Source organism: Motacilla alba, chromosome Z (genome assembly GCF_015832195.1).
Source record: "Motacilla alba alba isolate MOTALB_02 chromosome Z, Motacilla_alba_V1.0_pri, whole genome shotgun sequence".
Taxonomy (NCBI): Eukaryota; Metazoa; Chordata; class Aves; order Passeriformes; family Motacillidae; genus Motacilla; species Motacilla alba.
Genome location: NC_052046.1, coordinates 8,239,309 through 8,262,253, shown reverse-complemented (window position 1 = coordinate 8,262,253; position 22,945 = coordinate 8,239,309). Strand labels below are relative to the sequence as shown.

Here is a 22,945-nt window from a genome sequence, read left to right as displayed (position 1 = left end):
TTTACGAACACGAGTTAATTAAGCTGCAGGCCAACCCTGCGAATTATTTAAAGAGATCTTGAACCCTCCCTTGCTCAAGGACATGAAGAGAGGAAGGGACCAAGGTCTGATGAGAACTGAAGTATTCTGATCATCCCCATTTCCACTTATCCACCACACCAGCTTTAACTAACAGCCAAAACCCAATAAACTCGGAATGGCTGAAATTTCACCAGGATGACATTAATTCAGTCACTTTTGTAAGCTCTATCTTGCAATAGCTAAGGAATATGCAGAACATGAAGAAAACAGCACTATGACTATTTTTAGGGGAAGTTTGGGCTTTGGAATCATGTGACTTTTAAGAATTCTCCCAAAACAGGTTGATTTGTCTGCAGGTTTTACTTGTCAAAAGCAATTGTCCCACCTGTTTGAGAAGGCACCCCCCTGTGGCATCAGTGTGAAACAGAGGGGTAGTGGGACCTGGATGAGTCCCTGACTGCCCTGTCCCTTTGGCATCCTGGGTTCTGCCAGAACAGCCTGGGATACCCAGGTACTGAGCCAGGCATGAACAGGTTTTTCTATCTGCAAGGAGGCAGCTGGGATGTCAGGACTCCTCTGCACAGTTTTGGACCCTCTTAACTTACTAACAGCTCTGGAAGTTCTGTGACTGTCAACTCCAGCCTGGGGAATCCCAGAAAAGAGGGAAAAGTTGAGTCATTTTACAGAAGAAAGCTGGTTGCACAGGGTAAGGATGTAAAAAGCACACTGAGTTGATCTTTAGAGGAACCTGGATCAATACTCTGGAAATACATCTGACTTCCTGCCATGACATGATATTCTTGCAAACACAGCTGGAGGCTTGCTGCTAAGGACACAAAGGCTGGTACTGGCAAAGGAAGGAGATAGACAGGAGCACACATTGGATGGCACAGCCCGTTCTGACAGGGCTTGATGTCCCTCTGCTAAAACATTCCCTTCCATCAGCTAAATCTCCTCACCACTTGTTCACTTATGGCACTGGGCAGGCTAGCCCAGATACATCACTTTGCCACCACACTGCATGTCATCTGTCTCAAATCTGTGTATCTTTCAGGCTGGCTGCAGTCAAGTAACCTCCACACATAACCAGTCATGCCTGAGCATCCCTCCTTCCTCTCCACATGTGCGGGAAAGTTTTAGTTCAGTGTTCAGTGTCCCTCCAAACCTAACCAGGCCAGTAGAAGACAGATGGTTTAATAACATCAGAGCAGCAGAGTCCATTTCCATCCCATTTATACGTTGCGTGGGATGTAGTTACATGTTGGTTTACGGTCAGCAGTAAGCGTTGGAGTTACTCCTAAACTCACAGTTTAGATTGCTTTGTCAACAACATGCAATTTGCCTTTAAAGAAGGTCAGCAAAGAGAAATTACAACATCCATAACTGCATGGAGGGCTGCTGCTGGCCACCAGGAGCAGAAGGAGACATTTGAATTCACACTTGAAGAACCTGACGCCTCCAGAGGGACCCAGACAAGCTCAAGGGGTGGCCAATGGGAACATCATAAAGTTCCAGGCCATGTGCTGGTGCTGCACCTGGGTCAGGGCAGCCCCCAGTATCAGCCCAGGCTGGGCATGAACAGCCCCAGAGCAGCCCTGCCCAGAAGGGCTTGGGGGTGCTGTGGGTGAGAGGCTGCACATGGCCCAGCCATGGCACTCACAGCCCAGAGAGCCAAACGTGTCCTGGGCTGCATCCAGAGCCCCGTGGGCAGCAGGGCAGGGAGGGGATTCTGCCTCTCTGCTCTGCTCTGCTGAGAGTTCTAGGAGTTCTGAGCAACCTGGTCTAGTGGAAGGTGTCCCTGGGTTTGGAACTACATGGTCTTCTAGGTCTCTCCCAGCCCAAACCATTCTACGACTCTGGCCCACAGTGCAGTATTGCTGGGGTGAAGAGGAGAGCAGCCACATGTATGTGTGTGTGACTCCTCTCCACTGTTCAAGTCCTGTGCAGGCAGGGTCCATGGCAGACACAGTGCTCACCCATGCCCCGGGAGGACTCATAAACCACCAAGGAAACTTATCCTGAGCCAAACTAATGACAACCTGGAGAGCTTTGACAGTCTCGGTCTGAAGTTTTGCAGGAAATAGAGAAGTGTGAAGCATATGAGAGATTCTTCTCCACAGCTTCCACAACTCAGCCCCAAACATAGTGCCTCATTGCTGTTTTCTATGCCCTTTCTGCACAGGGAAGATTCACCTTTCCAGTGGCAGCCAGCTGCAGGAACCTTTTAAAAGCATTTTGAAGACTCTGGAGTGACACTAGTGTGATTAGCTCCTGGCCAAAGACCCTGCCTAATACAGTAGATTAGTAGAGTACATAAAACATTTGGGAGTACATAAATAAAAGATGATCATCTTGAGAGATTGCTTTCTTGGATCGGTTCTAAAAAGCCTGAAACTGAAAGACTCCACTTAACACAAGACAACTGGATATGAGAATTACAAGGGCGTAAAAGGACATTGCGTTTACAGCCATTCAACTCCTAGCTGGATGAAGACCAGAAAGAACATCCAGTAACAGATCCACGTAAGAGATGTTATCATCCTTCACAATTGGCCCTCATAGATGGGTGAAAAAACACTTCACCAATCCAGAGAGGCACATGTATCTCCTTGCTGCCACTTGAGACAAGGGCCCATCTCCTTACATGTTAGACACCGCTTGCTCATTTACAGGGAAGTTGACGTGGTGGTCAAGGGACAGGCTCTGATGCAGGAGCACAAGAAAACAGGCAGCATGGTTTGTGTGGGAGGACTTGGGCAAGACTTGGGTTGTCCTCTACTTGATTTCAAAGAGTTTTTCAAATAAAACCCAAAACCCATAAAATGTGTGAACTTTGGGAAACAAATTAACATTTGCAGAGCTTCTGGACCAGAGCTTATCTAGACCATGGTGATGACTGGGGATAGCAAACCCCCTTCCCACCAGTCCCCACTCCTTTCCAGAAGTAAACTGAGTCCTCTTGCTCAAGCAGGAACAGACAATTGGATTTAACATCTCAGACATCCTACCCAAAAGGCTTGAGGTAACTGTAAGTACCTTGCTAGGTACTTAGAGAGGAGCTTTGCCAACACCCTTGCACGTAAGGAGAGGGGACAGTGACAAGGCCTGAAGAGACTTTCTGTGGCTGGGGGAATGCAGCTTATCCTTACCTTGGGCTTCTTGCGCAGATTGGGAGAGAGCTTCAAGCAGGTGATGAGGCCTCGTTCATCTCCAACAATGATAATAGGATAGGCAGGATTAAACTGGACGTGTGTTGTTTTATTTTTCTTACGGGTCACCACTAGCTGGGTGCAGAGAGGCTCAAGCTTATTAACGTTCAGATCAAACACATGGGCCTGGGTAAAAAAAAAGCAAAGAACACAAAAAGGATTAATTAGGCAAGAGCATCTCTCAGTGACAGAATGATGGCTGGAGAAATCAGAAAGAAAAGATTCTGTTGAAAAAACGTCCCAGCCACAGCACACAATTACCATCTGTGCTCAGGGCTGTGGTCTTCTTTTAAATAACCAGTGTGCAGAAGTCAGCTGCTGCCTGTGAGAACTGCCCCTCTCCTGCAGGGGCTCACAGAAAAGGACCACTTCCCTGCTGTGGGTACAAGCCTTGGCAAGGTTCCAGCTGATCTGGGCTGGACAAGGCTCAGAGCCAGCACTGCTAACCCCACAGACCTTAATCTCCCTTCTCAGCGTGAGTAATGAGACAAACAGGCATTAAATCAGAGTCTAACATAGATTGATGCCCAAAATGGGGAATTCTGTCAGAAATTCTGATTACTGCTTATTACAGAACTCTCTAACATTTTCAGCTTAATAATAACAATGATAAAGATACAAACCAGTAAGTAATGAGGAAGTGATGGGAGCATCCATAGTATGATTAGAGTGTACCCTGGGGTAATGCCAGAGAAGAACAGGTCAGCTTGGCAGCTCACTCTAGCCCAGACTACAGCTGCACACATGTCCTTCCCCCACAGCATCAGGAAAAGTGCCAGGAAATTAGCCAAACAGGAAAGGTGATGATGGAGGGAGAGAGGCCTGGGGACCCACTCAGGCTGGAGTCCCACTGGCTGGACTTCAGACCTCTGGCCCAGTGACACAGACCTGCCACATCCCCAGCTGCATAATAATGCACATTTCATTGTGCAGAGGAAAGAGTGGCAGTTACTTGAGAGAATGAATTAACTTAACATTATCTCCCAATAATTGCAATTAGCTCCAGTTACTGATACAGGCTGCAAAGGCTAATGAAACATGATGTGCCTCTCTTGCCCAGGGCTGAGGTGAGCCATTTCCAGCATTCTGAATTTCTACCTGCTATCCACCATGAAGACTTTCAGCCTTATGTTTCTCTTCTCTTTTCTGTCTTCAGAGAAATTAGGAGGGGAATGCTTTATGCTAACAAGTACAGTGGGAATATGGAGGAAATTAGACTTGCACTACTTGTAAACCTCCTTCCAGCTGTGTCTTGTTTACCAGCACTTAAAAGACAAAGGAAACATGTAATTTCAACAGTATGCCATGCTGACAATTTGAATCTAGGAATTATCTGAAATCAGACAATGCTACTCTATAAAAGCTTATTCCAAAGAGTGTGGAAGGTATCAAATGACTACATGTACTTTCCCATAATGCACTGATGAGTCAGTGAATTTTATCTGAATCCATTTATAGCATAGATCTGGGCCATGAGCAAGCACATGTCCCAGGCAGTCTCATGAGCTGCTGTGTCTTCATAGGAGCAAAAGTCTAGGAATTTGTGATGTCCTTGGTCTGAGCTGGAGAAAAAAGGTCTACAGATGCAAAAAATAAGAAAGGGATCACTGCCTCCAGACTGAAGTAAAATAAAATGGGAAAGTGCTTGAAAAGTGGACAGGGTTGTGAAGACATATTTTGAAGAAATCTATGACAGTACAATTCAAGAATGGAATAAAAAGCATCAGCCACAGACAAGGATTTGCAGTTTGGAGAGTCCTTCCCCAGTCAGCAGAAGCATAGATGAAAGCACAGCAACATTTTTTTCTGTTCAAATTACCAGATGCCAGCATTACATTGTGAATTTTGACCTGACACTTGAAGTCTCATAGTCCAGCAAAGCTAACTTCAATTTCCTGCCTCTCAACATAAATCAAGGTGGTTCTTCTGGCTTGTATTATACACCTGCTGTCTTAATTTCTCAGAAAAGAAACAAGCACTCTTTCAAGCATATCAGTATCCCATGAGCCACACTCATTAAAGATCTGATTTCTTGCCTTCATAGAATACATCCTTATTAATTTAGTAATCTAAGAGCCTGGGAAATGCTCACTGATTGAGTAGCACCATTTAATCTAGGGAAAAAAAAAAGTGACAGGGAATTAGTGGCCAGGTTTCCTCTTGGCAGCCAGGTCTGCACTGCTCTCTGTAGGGCTGTCAATGTACCCCCTACACACATCCTGCCCAGCCCTGCACTTGGAGAAAGATGGCATGGCCAGAGGCTCAGTGCTGGAGTGCTGAGCAATTTAAATTACTCTGGGTGAGGCTGTTTCTCAAAAATGTCACGAACAGCCCAGACAAGCACAATGCCTGGGACAAGAACTTGAAACCATCAGCAATGTGGAGAAGGTCAAAAGCAAACAAGTTTATGAATGTTCCTACTATAAAGCTCCTCTTTTATGAGCTTCTAAACAAATGGGCTTGTTTTCCTTTGCCAAGGGAATCGTGGAAAAGAACAAACTATTTCAGTTCTTCAGCTGGAAACATCAGCCTCCTATCAGCTGTCAGACACACCAGATGGAGGGGTGGGCCACGGGCACTGAGAAGGACTTCAGAGGCTTTGATTCAGAGACGCACAGTTACTCTTAAGAGAAAGGGAAACGGGGTCAGAGCAACACTGATTTTGATGCTTTGGGAGCAGCCTAAAAGGAGCACAGGCCTCCCACAACACTTGAGGCAGGTTAATAGTGCTGCAAAGCTGCAGAGCTACACGTGGCCAGCACCATCTGTAGAGCTGCCTAGGGCTTTTTGCCCAAAGAATGGAGACTGAAAACCTGCAGCTGTCCTTGAGACTCTCAGTCCCCTAGCCATAGAGTTCCTAGACCCCTGCTCTGCTGGCTCAGCTCCTGAAATTAAGGGTTATGGAGTGGGATCCAGCTGGATCTCCCATCTCAGAGAATCACCAACAACACACAGTTTTCTCTTCATCCCACTGCCATGGTGGCCCCTGACCCAAGACCACTGCTTGCACACAGAGATGGCCTCTCAGGTCTTGCCAGATGAGCCCTCTCAGAGTCTATGACCCAGAGAAGAGCAACCACGACCCACACAAGTGCTACCCAACCCCATGTGTGACTCAAGCATCAAATTCATGGGTAGCCAGGATGACCAGAGCCAGAACCACGTCCAAACCCTCCTTCATGGAGCACAGGTTCCAGGGCAGGCACCCATCCAGCAGCACCCAGACAAGAACTGATAGTCAGACACTGTCAGGCAGCTGTTACAAAAGCTCATTTTTATAAAATGTTACTTGTGTCGCCAGCCTTTCAGAGTTTACAAACCAGTGAGAGTCCTCTTCTTTTCTGCCAGGTCTGCATGCCTCTTCTCATGCTGTCAAGGCTGGTCCCTCACTGCAGGTGCTGAGACCCGGGGGCCATCACATTTGCTCACCCATATTCATCTAGGAGCAATTTAGAAACTAAAGAGTGAAGGTTTCAAACCTCTGGTTTTCAGACCTCAAAAATGTTTCCATTTTGGTGTACATCAGCAGGGAAGGAAGCAAAAGCCTCCTGACAAACTCATTTCAATACCTTCTGCAGATTCCGTAGAAACAAGCGAGGAATCTGGAGCTCCTGCTGCTTGCAGACCACAGCAGACACCTTATTTTTTTTCTGCTAATGAGCTAAAAAAAAACAATGAGTAAGGGCATTTCAGTTATTTTTTACAGAGTAGTCAGGAACAATATGTGGTCACTTGCTTAAAGGAACATAAATCAAACTCCAAGAACAAGAAACATGGAAAAAGACACAGAGAGACGTAAAAGAAATCTGAAAATGTCTGAAATAGGAAAGTGCAAGAATTCCCTTCTGTTTCACACATAACTACAGGAGAATAAAACTCTGGACAGTAACCAATTACTCTGACAGCAATTTTATTTATGATCCTTGTAAACCTCCGTGCCTGCTCCAAGAAAGCACAGGAGAAGATGTAGCGTCTTCCAAATGAAGCCCAAGCTGCTGAGTCAAGCAGCTCCTTGCAGCATGGGGATTTATGAGCTGGTATCAACCAGAATCAAAAGAAACCTAGACCCACAGTACTGAAGTGCTGGACAGGCTGGTAGTAGATACGCCATGCAGATGTTCAAAGCAAATTTCTTGATGGAAGGGCAGCAATTCTGCTAAGACCCTGAATATAAGCACTGAGCCCATTTTCCTCTGGGGTGGGACCAAGTGAATTCTGCAGTTTCTGATGCATTTTATCCAATTAAAACAATTTTAAACTGCCATCACAGTAACAACAGAGTTTCTCTTCATGCTTGATGTACAGGCAATAATGGATCTGAGTCTATTGTGTCACCGCTGCAGAAAATGTTTGACATAAATAAGCTGCTTTGATGCTTGACTTCCAAACAGCCAGAGAAGAAATCCAGCTCAGTCTTATCCAGACCAACAGCTCCTCTGTCTATAAATCATGCTAATGCATTCTACTTCCTAAAATCCAGCTGTTCCCCACTGCAACTCCACATAGCTCCTCTGCATGGCACAGTGCATGTCCAAGACAAGTACCACAGCTCCAGCACCAAACCATATTCAGAGTTTTGGACTTATTTTTCCCCACCTGCTCTACCAACTGCACTTACAGCCTGAAAGCCAGCCCAGGCTCTCATCTGCTTGGCACCTCTGGGGTGACTTGGACCCCTCTGTCCTTTTGCTCCCTGCCCTGAGGCAACAGGAAGAGAAATGCAAGGGAATGTGGGGGAAGCAGAACCCTTGGCAGAACTTCTCTGGCAGCAGAACAAATTACTTGATTTTTGTGGCTCATGAAGAAGGGAGCTGAAGAACTACTTTGACTGACATTGTCTTTATTTTGTCCACAAACTCCCACTGAATCTGCCATGGCTGGAGCCTTTCCTGTACTTTTATTCTAATCTTAAAAGCCCCCCTTCCCCAGCAGTGGGCTGGACAATGCTAGCATGTTCAAAAACATCCTGATGGCATCCAGAACCAAGACTGGGGGGAAATATATATGTGTGTAAGAACAAGGCAGACATGCCTGGTAACTTGGCAACAAAGAATAAAATCAGTGTAAGAGCAAAAGGTGGGGGATAATTTAATACCATGCTGCCCTTTATCAGTTGACATCTCTTTCAGAGCTTGGCTTTCACTGTCCTTTTGATCGATTTACCTCATTTTCTTGACTGAATCATGATCCCTCATCCATTCGCAAACTCCACAGATGATTTGTTTCAAACTCTCAGGTAATACATTTAACAAGTGGGCAGGTCACCCCCAGACTCTGTCTAGCACCATGGCAGCTACTGGAGCATGCCAAAGGCACGGGGCAGGCAGGGCAGCCCAGCTTGCTCTGCACTGGAGACCCTAGTTTACTTGATTTCTATAATGCCACTGTAGCAAGAACAGATTGCAATACAGTTAATTTTCCCTAGCAGGACATTTTTCATTTACAAATGAATGTTGCAAGACAGTTCTTGGTCCCTCTGACACGCAGGGCAGTCTGGGTCCTGGCAAGAGTAAAGGAAACCTGACTCAGAAAACATTCATTGCCTTCTGCAATGACAACACAGGAATCCTGAACCTCAGTGGTCCTGATCATAAAATTCATGGCCTTTCACAGCAATTTCATGCTACTGGTGAAAGAACAGGATCCATCTCTGTTAGAGTTATGTTCAGAGGCAGTTTTCTGCTTGGAGGATGAGCAGGCATGTGTGAAATCTACTTCTTGGGCTGAGCCAGCCAGGAGCTAGCTGCATGTTCTGAGGTGTGGGAGAGGGCTAAGCTCATCTCTCTATCCTGCAGCATCCCAGCCGGATGCTTCAGGGCACATGACACAGCAGGGAAGAGAATGCCTGTCACCTGACTTAACTGTAGGGCTGCATCTCTTTTCTTCATTCAGTACGAACTGGGTCATTCCCAATTTGACATGGTAGGAAAACAGCATCAGCCTTAGGTGATTTGACTCAGCTCCCACAAGTCAGTAAGAAATCAAAGCCTCAGCATGTAGAAGAGCTGCTATTCATTCAGACAAGCTGAGGACCATTTGGCTTCTTCTGGAAACCCCAAGACATTGTTTTGCAAGAAAGTGCTTGTTTATCCAAGCTAAATTCCTTGCCAGTCACCAGTTCAGCCAGCCTGGCTCTCCCCTGAATGCCTCAGTGATTAGGTTAAAGCAGTTTTCCTGAAGTCAACCTGTAAGCATGGGCTACATTCCCTTCCTCTGACCTACCAGCCCTGTTACTCTTAAGAGCAACATTAGTTTGGTTTTATGTGATACAGCCTTAGTAAAACCTTTCTAGACTGCCTGCTCCTTGATCTACCAGTGCTCACAAATAGAACAACCAATGATTTGTCCCACGATCTTTCTGGGTAGCTTGTTTAGGCTGGCTAATCTCTTCTGTACTGTCACAGTACTGACTACTGGGCAAAGAATCTTTCTTTCCAGTCTCCTGACACTTCCCTATTCTTACATCCACCACAAATACCTGATAAAGAACAGGGAGATGGTTTCAACCAGTCCTCTAAGTGCCCCAGGACAAACCTCCCAAGGCTGAGCTGCCTGAATACACACCCCAGTTGTGTCAGTCCCCCTGTGCTCTCTCTGCTGAGACCCACAGTCACTGGGTCAGTCAATCCCTGATGTCAGGCTGAAGCTTCATCTCTTCTCATGCTGGCAGGGTCCTGGCTATGCCCTGCCAGAAAGAGTCAGCACTGCAGGCTGGGGCAAGGGCAAGGGCAGGCAGTGGCACAAGAAAGGGCAGCACCACATCTAATGGGAGAGGCAGTCACTGGTCTCTGCCACCTGCACCCCATGGCAGGCCAGCAAAGCTGCTCACAGGGCAGACACTGAACTGCCATGGTTTGGAGACTGGCATTTAAAATGAACCCGCACAGATTGCAGGTCATTATAAAATGCCAAGGAAGAAAGATCAAGGTTCAGGAGCTGCTATCTCTGTACAGAAGGATTTGACAGACAGCTGGAGTCAAGACAAACAACGAAAGTCCAAACTTGCAAATTCAAACCTAAGTGAGGAGCCATTCCTAGCAGCGAATTAATAAATTAATTAAGAGCAGAAAGGGGCAGCTTTATGAACTCTTGCAGATTCTCCTGATGGACTCTGAGCCCCCAGTAGGTCTTCATGCAAAGCCTAACAGATTAATCAACACAAAAAATCATTTGAGATGCTGTAGAAGTAATTTTTTTGATTTATACATCCATGAAGCAGAAAAAGGCAAACTTGGTTCCTGTGTGCCTGAATGAACTAGGTAATCTCAGCGGATCAGTTTTGTCAAAATGCCATATTTCATAATCTGAAAGAGCAATGGCTTTAGTATTGAAAAACTGGCCTGTAAGCCTCTCTATAAAAAAAAAAAAAATCCTGCAAAGCCATCGACAAAAGGGGTTTAAATTTGACTTTGTACTGAAACCAGCTACAGTGCTGATAAAGTCACCTCACCTGCAATCAGTAGCTAATGGATGCGAGGGAGCAGTAGTATCCTGAGATGCCTGATGCTCATTTTGAGGCTTGGAGACCACTAGAGCATGCTATGATGGGATGGGGGCTGCATCACTATAGAAGTGAGGGCTCAGAGCCTGCCATAGTAAACCAGTTGTCCAGGCCAGCTTTATTCCCTAAAAATAGCTGCTAGTGGAGAGAAATGCTGATGTACAAAGAGTCTGGTGGCAGAGGGAGGAGAATGGGGAAGACTCTAATTGGCACAAAGTGAAGGCAGCATTAATTTTGGGACTCTGACCATCTATCTCATTGAGCACTGACATGCCACCAGCCCTTGTTCTAAAGCTGACTCTCCAGCAGTCCACATCAATCTCAAAGATTCAGCAGGGAATAAGAATGAGCCTTTTAGGTTTTGCAGCAGAAGAAAATGAACAGTTTTACAAGAAACAGCCACTTGTGCTGCAAATACAATTTCAAGGCCATTTTAAGAAAGCTCCCACCTGCTTCAGCCTACTCAAAGGTCCTTTTGGGTGATGGCAAAGGGACTTATGCTCATTCAGTGTCTTTACACCCCTGCAATCGCCCTGGTCATGGTGCTGAGAGCCAGGAAAGACCTTGTCCCAGCCCTGCAAAGCTAGTGGTAGCCCCATAAGGTATGGATAATCCCCCGGGGCTACTGCAGAAGGGGAGGAGGAAAGATTCAAATGCAGCAAGGGCATTTGTAGTCACGTTCACTGCCCCAACACACTGGGCAAAAGTAGCAGCAGATGAGAGGCCTGCTGGCACCCCTGATTCATGCCCTGCAAGGAGAGGCAGGACTGAGTCAAAAATACCCAGGTAAATATTTGCAAGCCTGAAAGGCTTAAGCCTCTTGTCTGCAAAATCATTCATGCTTCAAAGACAGAGTTTGGCTTTTGCTTCAAGTCCATGCTAAATGGGCAGCAAGTTTCTGCAAATTCCTCTGTGTACACTCACACATGTGCCAGCACTAAGCAAGTGCTTCTCTCTTCACTGAGAAAGGATGGCATCAAGACCAGCTGGCAGAATAACCTTGGCATGTTATCCTGTGAGTTAGATTCAACAGAAAGCTGGTCTCCAAGGCTTCACATTCAAAACAGTTGTACAAACAGTAAAATCGGTTTATATAAGTAGGAAAGAGCACACTTGCTTCCTGAGCAGCAGCACAAACCATTAACTAACTTCCTGAAGGTTTGGGTTGTTTAAAGTATTTCACATCTCGAAAGGTCAACAGTTTCACTAATGGGGAAAAGCCCTGGAGCAAATGTCTGACCAGTTTTCTCTGCAGAGTGAGCACTGGGATGGCATTTATCTTGAGGCTATCAATATTTACTACAGATGGTTATAACAGGACCCTCCTCTTGCTGCACTAATAATGAATAACACAGTAGCCGACAAAAACATGACAGAAAATGGACTTGTACTGTGTACAAGCCTGTGGTAAAACCCCCGGGATCCTCCTTTTCACACAGGACATTTCACAGGGTCATGGGATTAGAAGGCACTTCAGGTTGAAAGGGACTCACAGAAGACTCTAACCTTCTGCTTAAAAAAGGGTCAGCTCTGAGGACAGATGTGGTTTTTAAGGGCTCTGTCCAATCTGGTCTTGAAGCCTTACACAGACAGAAACAGCACAGATTCTCTGAGCAAGTTATTTCACTATCTGACTGCCTTCAGAGCTAAAATTTTTTCCATATATCCAGCCCAAACCCCTCATTTCAACTCACTTCAGCTGCTGTGTGTCATCATCACTTAATGTGTTGCTGTGAAAATCTTGGCTCGAACTACTCAGTGACCTCCTTGAAGGTACTGTCAGGCTGCTGGTCTCCTTCTCCAGGCTGAAGAAACCCAGCTTGACCATACCATCACACCCATTGCTTAGGGCAGCTATGGCCCACAGCCTGGGATCCAGCCAGGGGGACATTTGTGATATGAGTCTTTGGCTTTTTTAAGAAGTGTAACAATTCACGCACGAATTCTGCACACACAGACGTGGAGGAAATGTCAACACCATTTCCTGCTTTAATGAAAGTAAGTAAAAGAAGACTTTCCAAGAGGAAATTTCGGTATGAATCCCAGTTCTACATGTTTCAATTATTTTTTTATACTTTAAATGTAAGTTTAAGATGGACTTACAGCAAACTCCCGAAAGCAAATACTTATAAATGCTGCAGGATTGAATGAAATCCCTTCCATTTCTCTGCCCTCTGTCCTTACAATAAGCTGGCCAATATCTCCACATTTCCTGTACTCTAAATGGAAGTGTCCAGATATTCAAATCCACCTCCAATTTTTTTTTTATTTCCAAAGTGGGTCTCTCATCCCAGCTAGCCTTTTTCTTCCTGTCAGGCTTTTACCATCTACAACACAAGGTGTTCTCTTTTATGAATCCCTGTTTATGAGCTTTCTGAAATAAAATTATCAGCAAGCAGAGCAGGAAACTAAGGAATTAACCAGAACATGATGGAGAGCAATAGCAGCAGTTATTATCCACTGCACCAGTGGTGGAATGTGCACACTTGGGTTATTTATGAAGAGCACTGCTGTCCAAAGCAGATGCCCAGCTGCCAACAAACACATTTTATCATAATGACCCTGATATTTACAGCTTTTATTAAATCCCTACCTCCTGGATTCACCGGGATTGAGAGATTTTTATATACTAAAATGCCCCAATTTCCAAGTAAATCTTAAGGGGCTCATACACATTTTGGACATACAGCATCAGCTTGAAAAAAGAAAAGTGCCACCAGAACATGCCACGTATCTCTTGAAGACTGCAATTAGGGCCTGATTTTAAAACCACCTCCAGGCAACCTTCAAATTTTGCAGGCACCATTATGTGCAGATGCCAAGACAGAGGTTGTTTGCAAACAGGAGGCCTTTAGTGTTTTATTTTCTGGCTTCATGTTCTGTATTTTTCTGTTCTGGAGAATCATAGAACATCCTGTTAATGCAGATTTTTTTCCCCGGCATTAATGGAGCTTGCCCTTTGCGAGGCACTGAGTTATTCACAAGTGCACTCTGCTATGAAGTGGAGTATGTCCAGAATAGAAGAGGCTGTAAACAACTATGTATTCCACTTCCACTGCAGATCTAGAAGGTTCTGTTCAATAATAGCAACTAAGCTATGTCTCAGACACACCCTGCTGCAGCCAGCATGGTTAGTAGTTAACAGAGAGACCCAGTATTCCCATCAGCATCAGCCCTGGCCAGCCTGCTGCAATAGGAAGGCAGCTCCTGCCTGGACCTGTCCTGCTAGCCAGCCCAGTTTTGGACTGCTCCTGGTTGATGGCCACTCTTCTGAGAGTTTGGGATAGAAGGCATAAAGCAGAATTAGATTCAGTTAAATTAGGTTCTATCTAGGATTACTGAATTAGATGCAAGAATAACCAAGTGAGATACCGTCGTGCAGTGCTGCCAACTCAAACAGGTTTGTGCCTTATCAGTAGCCTTATATAGACTCCAGGTCCATGGAAGCTGTGGCTAATGTGGCTAGGACAAGCTGAGGGTGAGATGAGAAGACCCCACAGCACCAAGACCACAACAGTTTCTCTGCAGTAGGTAAAGCTCTGAGAAAGAACTCAAGTGGCATGAGGCATCTCCAGAGAGGACCTCACTGCCAAAACTTGACCACGTGAGTAGGAAATCCAAGTACACACAGTGTTTACCCTCTATCTGTTCATGCTGCCCAGCATGTATCCCTGCCTGCAGACATCTCCATCCTTTTCCGCACAGTTAGCACCAGGACATAGCTGGGGTACCCACAGCTCTCAGCCCTGCTTACCCTAGCACTCAATCAAAGCTGTGACTGCCAGCAGAGCCCTTGCACACCCAATGTCACTTGTGGAAAACAAGTCCGAGGATGTGACTGATGCACTGAATACACTCACTGCCTTCATGCAGGCCCTTCATTTGGTGTATGGGAGACTGGGGACAGATAGATTCATGAAAGAAGGACCCGATCCTGACCCTGGCTGTGAAGGAAGAGCATCAACATTCCGTAGGCTGTGGCATCCTGAGCTTTCCAGGGAGAGCAGGTGACCCAGTGAAGAGATTTTTATTGCTTAGGAGAGACAAATTCACAGCCCAAGGCAGTGTACCAGTGAAATTATTTTCTTGCTATAACATAAAGGTTAAACTACAATAAGGAAGCCAAGGCATCAATTCAATGATAGGGATGCATAAAGGCTACCCTTTTGCTAGAGAAATTCTGGCCAAACTGCACAGACTTTCTAGTTTATACCAGCTAAACATAAAGCTCATGGTGTTAGAGCAATGTGCTCTTAAAGTATTCAACAAGTATTGATGGATAGCTGCATGTCCTGGATACTTGCCAAGCCCAAATTAACCATCTGAGCTACTGCAATACCCAGCTAGAGGCAAAAATATAACTGCCATCATGCCAGTATTAGGACTGGTCTACAGAGTTCATTACCAAACTATTACTCTTAGAGACAGCCTCACATGGTGGAAAAATGTTGATTTTATTTAACTAGAATCTATTGGCTGACCCTGGGCATATTACTATAAATGATTTTTAAATATCAGTATAAGTATATAACCACTTTATTCTACTGTTGCTCTGCACCTTAAAATTTCAGAACCAATGCCCTGCTGTCAGCTCGTATAGGGGAGTTCTGATCTGGAACATTACGTCTCCATCCCCAGGGATGTACTGGGGATTTCATTTTGAAGAAGTTCAGTGTTTTAGTCATGCATAACCATGTGCAAGCTGCACACCTGCACTCACATGGTTAACAGGAGAGCAGGCAGGGACTAGTATGCATTTGCAACACCTACTTTGAGAAGGACTGAGCGATTAATGCCCAGGGATGTGCATGCCAAAGGCAGGAAAGCATAGGAAAGGGTGGGTTCCTGCTGGTGGCTCCCTGATATGCCTGGCCAGGACTGGGCTGGCCCCTTCCCGTGCTCAGCCCTAATCTCCTTTGACTTTCTCTCAGCTCGAATCAGAGCAGTGTTGTTCCCAGCCTCTCACCTGGCCATCAATGGTGACTGCAGCAAACACCGTGGAGGAGTAAGGAGACCACGCAACGTCCCCTACAGCAGTACCCAGGTCATAAACAAACAATGGAGTCCTATAAAAAAAGACACAGAGAGAAGAATTCATGTAAACACATGCCACTCTGGAAGTGTAACATTGAGCTATGAACATTTGGCTGTTGCAGAAGTGGGAGATGGGGTATTTTTCTACGTCAGATAACAGCCAGGGTCTGAGTCTAAGGCAAAGCTGAGCACTAATACAAATGGATCAGGATTTGACCTGTTGCAATGAGAAGTGAGGTAGCATCTTTCTTTCTTTCTTTCTTTCTCTCTTTCTTTCTTTCTTTCTTTCTTTCTTTCTTTCTTTCTTTCTTTCTTTCTTTCTTTCTGAAAGCATTTTGAAAACTTCTTCCCAACACACAGCAAGATGGAGTCTCTCTGGTTGATATTAATAATCATATGGGAAAAAATTATCTGGACTTCGGACAACAACATTGAATATTAGAGCAGTATTGGCAACAGGAAATATGTGACTCTGATTTACAACAAAATCAATTTCCTGATTGAAACCAGACATTCCTTAACCACTAACCCTGAACTTCATTCTATGTTTTAAAATGTTCCAGTTTTTTTTTTTTTTTCTTCTCTGCCTCTTAGGAGGTTTCTGGCCCCTGAAGCTAGAAACCACTCCCTGACATTTCTCTGTAGCATTCCTCTGCCACAGTAGGTCCTGCCTGCAGGAAGCCAGATCTGAAGTAAAGCAGTCAGGCTCTGGGCTGACTATGCTTGGCAAGTTACTGGAGCAGCCGATACTATATCTTATGTCTCATACCTGGAGAGTACAAATCTGAGTACAAAAAATAAAAAAGCAATTAGCATTATCAACACCTGGGGAGGAAACTGAGATTAAGGTATAAGCAGAGTCAATGTGTGCTGCTGGCATGTCAGGCTGGACCTCCTCACCCACACCAGGACCTGGCAGGACCTACTTGATGGTGTGATCCCAGATCTTGACTGTCCAGTCAGAGCTGCAGGAAATGAAGACTTTCAAATGGAAGGGATTCCAGCTGACTGTGTCCACAGCCATGTGATGGGCTTCAAACACATCCAGAAACTGGCTTGAATAACTTTTTGAACACTGCAATGGAAAGAACTATTCAGTAATCTTAAATTCACGTAGGAAGATGCCTCTGATTACTTGTGCGGCCTCTCAGGATCTTCTGGGCTGGCTGGGAAGAGGTGGCTGGTACCCAGAGATGCTACAGAAAATCAATAATTTAGCACATGCTGTTTCACCCCACTTGCAGGCAACTTCTTGCTCTCCTCTGCCACACACAGAGATGGGAATTGAAGTTGTCTGGTTGGATTGAAACAGCCAGGCCCCAGAGACCATTCTCCACTGTGGGAGCTATATTGCCTTGCTGCCAGCCTGGGCTCCTGCTGTGCTTCTCCGGCATAAAAGGTTCACAAGAAAGGCAGGGGAGAATGTCCCTGTGCTGCTCAGGAGCACTGTGTGCTCACAGTACCGTGTACTGCTCAGAAGCACAAATGCTCACAGCACTGTGTGCATTTGAAGTGCCACAGTTAAAACCTCCAGTAACAGTGCCCTCAGCACGAGAATGTCTTACCAGTGCCTTTGACTCTAAATACTTTGGAAAGATGCTCTAAGTCCTCTCCTGTCACCACCCTGGACAGCCTGCTCAGACAGCCTGTCCCATCATTTGACTCTGCAGCTCTTTCTGTTCTGCCACTTGAGACTTTCCAGAGCAGTGTGAGAGCCACAGAGGCTGTCCAGGACTCAGGCATGTCCCTGACAGGCCAGGGGGCCCCACTGCAGCCTGTGAACTGGACAATGCCTACACAGACATGCAAGGGTCAGACAAGCAGCATCACAGCTGTGGGTGCTGCTGAATTGCAAAATGAAGGATGTCTTTAAGAGCTGGGAAAGGAAAACATTTGGGACCCTTGGAAAAGTCACTTTGTGTGTGAGCTTATGAAGCAGGGAGAAATTACAATCTAATTAGCTGCAAGGGGACTTCATCCAGATCCTGTCAGTTCTGTGTACATGGAAATTTTAGGTTATGCTTCCCAAACCTCCTTCCCTCCAAGCAAGTTAGAGGCTTCCTTTACTAGCAACAGAGACTCCATCTCACATGAAACACCCTTTTGCTTGTGTTCTCAAACAAGCTGTATTCATACAGCAGCTTGGAGTTAGTTTCAGGATTTTCTGCTGGTTTGCCTCACTACTGTCACAACAATGACTTTTCATTACTCTCCACTGAATGCAGCACCACATCATCTGCCCAAGCAGCAGCATTGCTGAAGTGTGACTTTAACCCCTGCAAACCAAAGATCTAACTAATCTTAAGGCTTAACTGTTTATTACAAGTTAAGTTTACTACAACTGTTTATTGACACTTACTGTCTGGGTACTGTTCACTGGTGGAGGCACTGCAATAAGTGTGCTAAACCATTCCCACAGTAGCAGCTCCTACATCCCTGAGAGCCTGGTTGTGGTAGGAAATGTAAACAAGAAAGTGGCTCCTGTCCCATTGAGATTTACTAATGCTAGTAGTTCACTGCATACACTGTGTTGCTGCCCCTGCATTTAATTGTAGGACAGAAATCTCCTTTAATGCCATGTTTCATAACATTACTTCATAATTCTTAATGTTCAGCCATCAGGAAAATCAGTACTTGGCTTGTTTTGAAAGTCACTTTGCTGGAAACAGACAGGATGGATCACAAGTAATTAACACATGAGTGAAGCTGCTTTGTCCATCTGTCCTTTCAAGTGCAGGATTCCCTAGTACCTGAAAACTTCGAAGAAGAGTGAGATGTTAACCAGATTTGTGTACCTCCAACAGAACTGTAATGCTCAGTGCCCTGTTTTCAAAGGCTTGTGGGGGCTAAGCCCTTGATCAGTGCAGCTCTCTGGGCACTGGTACAGGAGATCCATCGTGCTCTGGGATGTGTTGATCTACAGAACTGCCTTTGCAATCTCCATAACAGGAAAGGGATCCACCTTTTTTTCCTATGAAATCAGCAGCAAAAAGATTTTTGTAGGGCAGACTCCCACCTGTGTCCCTTGTGAGAAATGAACCTTGCATGTGTGCTTTAGCCTAAAGGCATCCACTGTGCTCTGGCAGTGCCTGCCAGCCCCACACCGCATTAACCACAACCCTTATCATTATCTCTGAGTGCAAGACAGGGCTGCTTTCTTCCCAAGATGCATTTTGAAGAGACACCACAAACTTGAGAAAAAGCTCAGAAAAGAAATATTACTTTAATGAATAAAAACAGTTTCTGAGCTAACTAGAACTGCTGGCAACGTCTTTCCCTACTACTCAGTTCAAGAACCCTACAATTATTATCTATGTCAGTATGAAAACAGAACCACTGGAATATGTGACACCTATGTCCTGACAGGAGAGCTTTGAAGAGGATGACTAGATTCAGAGAGAAGGAATTTGTGCAGCCTCTCTGATCTTCTAGAGCACTGCTCAAATTTGCTCGGAGTGTTTTTCTCCTACTTAAATGATGGTAGACATGTTTGAATGGTAAACAATATTTTTATGATGAGACAGAAATGCAAAAATACGTCTATGGCAATACAGGAAACCAGTCAAAGACGACTCTTGACAAGGCTACAAAACATGGGGGAGGAATACTGGGAGAAAAGAAGAACTCTGAGGACACAAAACTTATGAATAATCTTCATCAATAGCACTTCAGTTTATGCTAGACGTTAGTCTGACACAAAACTCCCCCACATACCTGGTGAATTGGTGGTTATTACTGTCCTTATAAGGCAGAGAGTTTCTTCAGTTCACTAACAGGAATACAGAGAATCTACGCAATACAGAAATCCAAGAGCAATCTTTTTCAGAGAAGGTTTGTATCTGGCAACAGAAAGGCAGTACTGCCCAACTGGCACTTTCAGGCAGCTCAGGACATCCAGATGCTCTTTAGAAACCAGACACAAACGTGTCCCATGTTGTGGTGTTCAGGCTGCCACTAGCTACACCAGATGCTCTCCTGGTTTTAGCTCAGTGACTGCTTATACAGATCTGTAACAGAAATGCTGATATTTGCAGAAAGGCTCACAAGCAGAAACCAAGGCACATGAACACATAGGGAGGAACAGTAGGGAATGGTAAGAGAAAGACTCTGTGGAAATTGATGAAAAATTCAGTCAGTCCAGGAACTAGACAACCAGACAGAACACAGACAGAAGCCCCAAAGATAAGGTGATGAGAAGATGAAGAGCAGAACTCAAACCATAATATATTCAGACAAGGAAAACAACTTTGCCTAATACAAAGCAAGGCTAAACACTGAGGCAAATGATTTCTCTATTACTAAAGGGTCACTGGAAGTCAGAGCCTGTCCAGAAAACAGTTTGTCATCCTGTTTTAGGGAAATTTCAAGTGATATGATAAGGATTCAACAACCACCATCCTTTGTCATCTGTAATAATGATAATGATGATAAGGATAATGATGATGATGATGATGATGATGATGATGATGATGATGATGATGATGATGATGATAATAATAATAATAATAATAATAATTATAATAATCCTGTCCTGACCAGAAAGACACAAATGTTCTGGTACACAGTAAAAGAGAATGAGTATGAGTGAAATTAGTTTTGTTTAAAATTAGAATAACATTTTCTTCTATTCAGTCTTGCACTAGGTTTTATTATATTCATTTGTTACTCTCAAGAAAAACTAACAAAAACTAAAAAAACCAAAAGTCTTTCTTACATGAGTAAATTCAAATTTCCTCACAATTTTTCTATTGAAGGCCTGTTTATTGGAAGTTATTCTGACCAGAGACTTAGAGTCACAATGTTTCAACATGAATCTCAGAGACCATTCTTTTTGATGTCAAGCTGAACAATTCCTAAACAGCAAGTAAGATATGCAAAAAAAGCATTCAGAATTGTGTTACAGAATCATATTAATGCAGAAACAGTTTCTCCTCTACAAAAAAGGGCAACAGATTAGTCTGTGTGTAATTTAGATAATGATTTCTTGGCTTCCGAAACACTATTAACGAAGCCATTTTCAGAACTTCACCATAATTGTTCTGCAGCTAAAGAATTAACATATTATCATGCTATTTGTGGGCATGCCTGTTTTCTGGGGAAATAATAATAAAAAAAAAAAGTTCCTCTGGAATTCACTTTCCAATTTATTTAATAAGTAATCTAAAATTTAGTCCATGGGGACAGCAGCCCGGGTTTGATCCATGGCTCAGACAGCACGTGAGGAGTCTGTCCATCTCACTCAAGATGCAAGTGCAGCACAGAGGTTTGAGCAGCTGACTCCTGCTCAGGAGTGCAGCCACAGGAGCTGAGAGCTGCTCAGGCTACTGTGGGACTGTCCCTGTTCCCAGCATCCAAGTGGAGCAAGGCTGCAGGAGGCAGTCCATGGGCAGCTCCAGTAAGGGGTTCAGATGTGCAGTGTTTCAGTGAAGCATGTGATGAAGGTGTGTGGTATTCTTTGAGAAATGTCTGGAGCAGCAGCTGACCCCAAAACTTTTGAAACTGCTTGTAGCAAGCTCTTGGGGGATGCTAAGAGTGAACTCCTCCCCGTGTTTTTTGTAGATACTGTAAAAGCCTGCTCATGCTACACACAAGATTTCTCTTCCCTGTGTTGACCCCGACAGTCAGATTGAAGACAGGCTCTTCCTGCCTGTGGGAACAGCAAGATTTTATGTGGCTGTGCAGCACAATGTGAGAATGGTCACTTTTCACTGAGGCTCACCAATGCTGCTTACCAGTAACCCTGACAATGAAAGGGCAGATGCTGTGTATCAGTGTCTCTCCACATTTGTCCACACAAGAATGCTAAAATATCTGCATAGCTTCATGGCTGGGATCACTTCTTATGTTAAAACCCCATCCTAGTTCTAGTTTCACTGAAGATGATCTAAGGCAGAAACACCTACAGGTTTTTCAATGCCACATTGTCTCCTGACCAGTGCTCCATTATGAAGCGTTTAATTTCTTGTGTAACTCAGCCATGAATATTCTTCCTGATGGCCTCCATCTCACACTGACATACAGTGCCACACTCACCTACATTCATCACTCACCCAAACACAGAGGAATTTAAAACCTGTAGTTCCTTACTGCCTTTTGATCAGGACTAAGCACAACAGTAGCCATCAATTTAGAGTTCAATACCCAGGGCACCAACTCTTGTGGGTGACTGGACAACTCAGAACATCTGCCCATGACTGTATGGATGTTTTGTGTTCTGAAAGTACCAACAAAAAGACAGTGCACCTACCCACTGCCCACTGCCAACAGCTCAGCTGCCCACTCCTCCCACCTCCCTTCTGTACCTATCTTGTCCAAAGCAAGTGAGCACCATTTAGAAATCCTCCCTAGATACTGCCTGGCAGAGGGAGAGATTTCAATCAGCATCATTCCTGTGCAAGGAATACATATTTGTTAAGCACATCTTGCCTAAATGATTGATGCTGATTTCAGGATATGATTTCCTTTGGGTTGTTATTGTGTTTCAGGTTTGTTTGTCAGGTGGAATATGGGGGAAGGTGTTGAGATCATCCTCCAGGGATGGCTGGATGCAACTGCTCTGCAGGTCAGCCTCCTGCTGATTGTCCACACCCCCACGATGAAGGGCTGTGGCTACAGACTTAACAGAGCCCCAGAGCCAGCTCAGAGGAATGCTGTGCAAATAACAGTTGTATTAGGAAGGCACTACTGGCTTTATTTTCAAGGCTAAATACAGCAGAACTCAAAACTTCCTATTTTTAACTCAATTTCTCAAGAAAACATGATGCCTGTGTCCTTCTGCGTGCTCGTCTCTCTTCACAAACAACTTTTGCCCTCACTGGCATTTTCAGCCAAAGCTGGCTGCATGTGGGATGTGGTAACATTAAGGTCTTCCACATTCTGTGAAAAGCAATGGCCAGAGAGGACAAAACATATGGGCAGTGTCCCCAGTGTGGGAAGGGCAAGCACGGTGTGGCTGCTGCACTCACCACACGGCTGGAGCTGGCTGGCTGACAGCTCCTGCCTGGCACTGGGAAGCAAGGCACCAGGCTGCAGGAGGGCACTGCAGGGGAGGTAGCCAGCACTGTCTGCAGGAAACAAGGGTTATAGTGTGGAGGTGGGATCACTGGGAACAGTGTGGGGTGGTCAGGAGGAGAAAGTTTTGGGTATGTAGCACTGGACTGGAGATAGGAGAGCAAGGAGA

At 45.0% G+C, this 22,945-nt stretch overlaps 1 protein-coding gene across 1 annotated transcript in view; it reads right to left on the bottom strand.

Annotated features, from left to right (window-relative positions):
* DNAI1 (dynein axonemal intermediate chain 1) overlaps positions 1–22,945 on the bottom strand; it is a 139,819-nt gene that overhangs the window by 25,294 nt on the left and 91,580 nt on the right. Inside the window, exons 17-19 of the mRNA XM_038124618.1 lie at positions 16,692–16,840; positions 15,698–15,797; positions 3,171–3,356 (exon numbers count right to left, since the gene is read on the bottom strand). Of these exons, the coding sequence (XP_037980546.1) occupies positions 3,171–3,356; positions 15,698–15,797; positions 16,692–16,840 (435 nt within the window). The remainder of the gene's footprint in view (positions 1–3,170; positions 3,357–15,697; positions 15,798–16,691; positions 16,841–22,945) is intronic.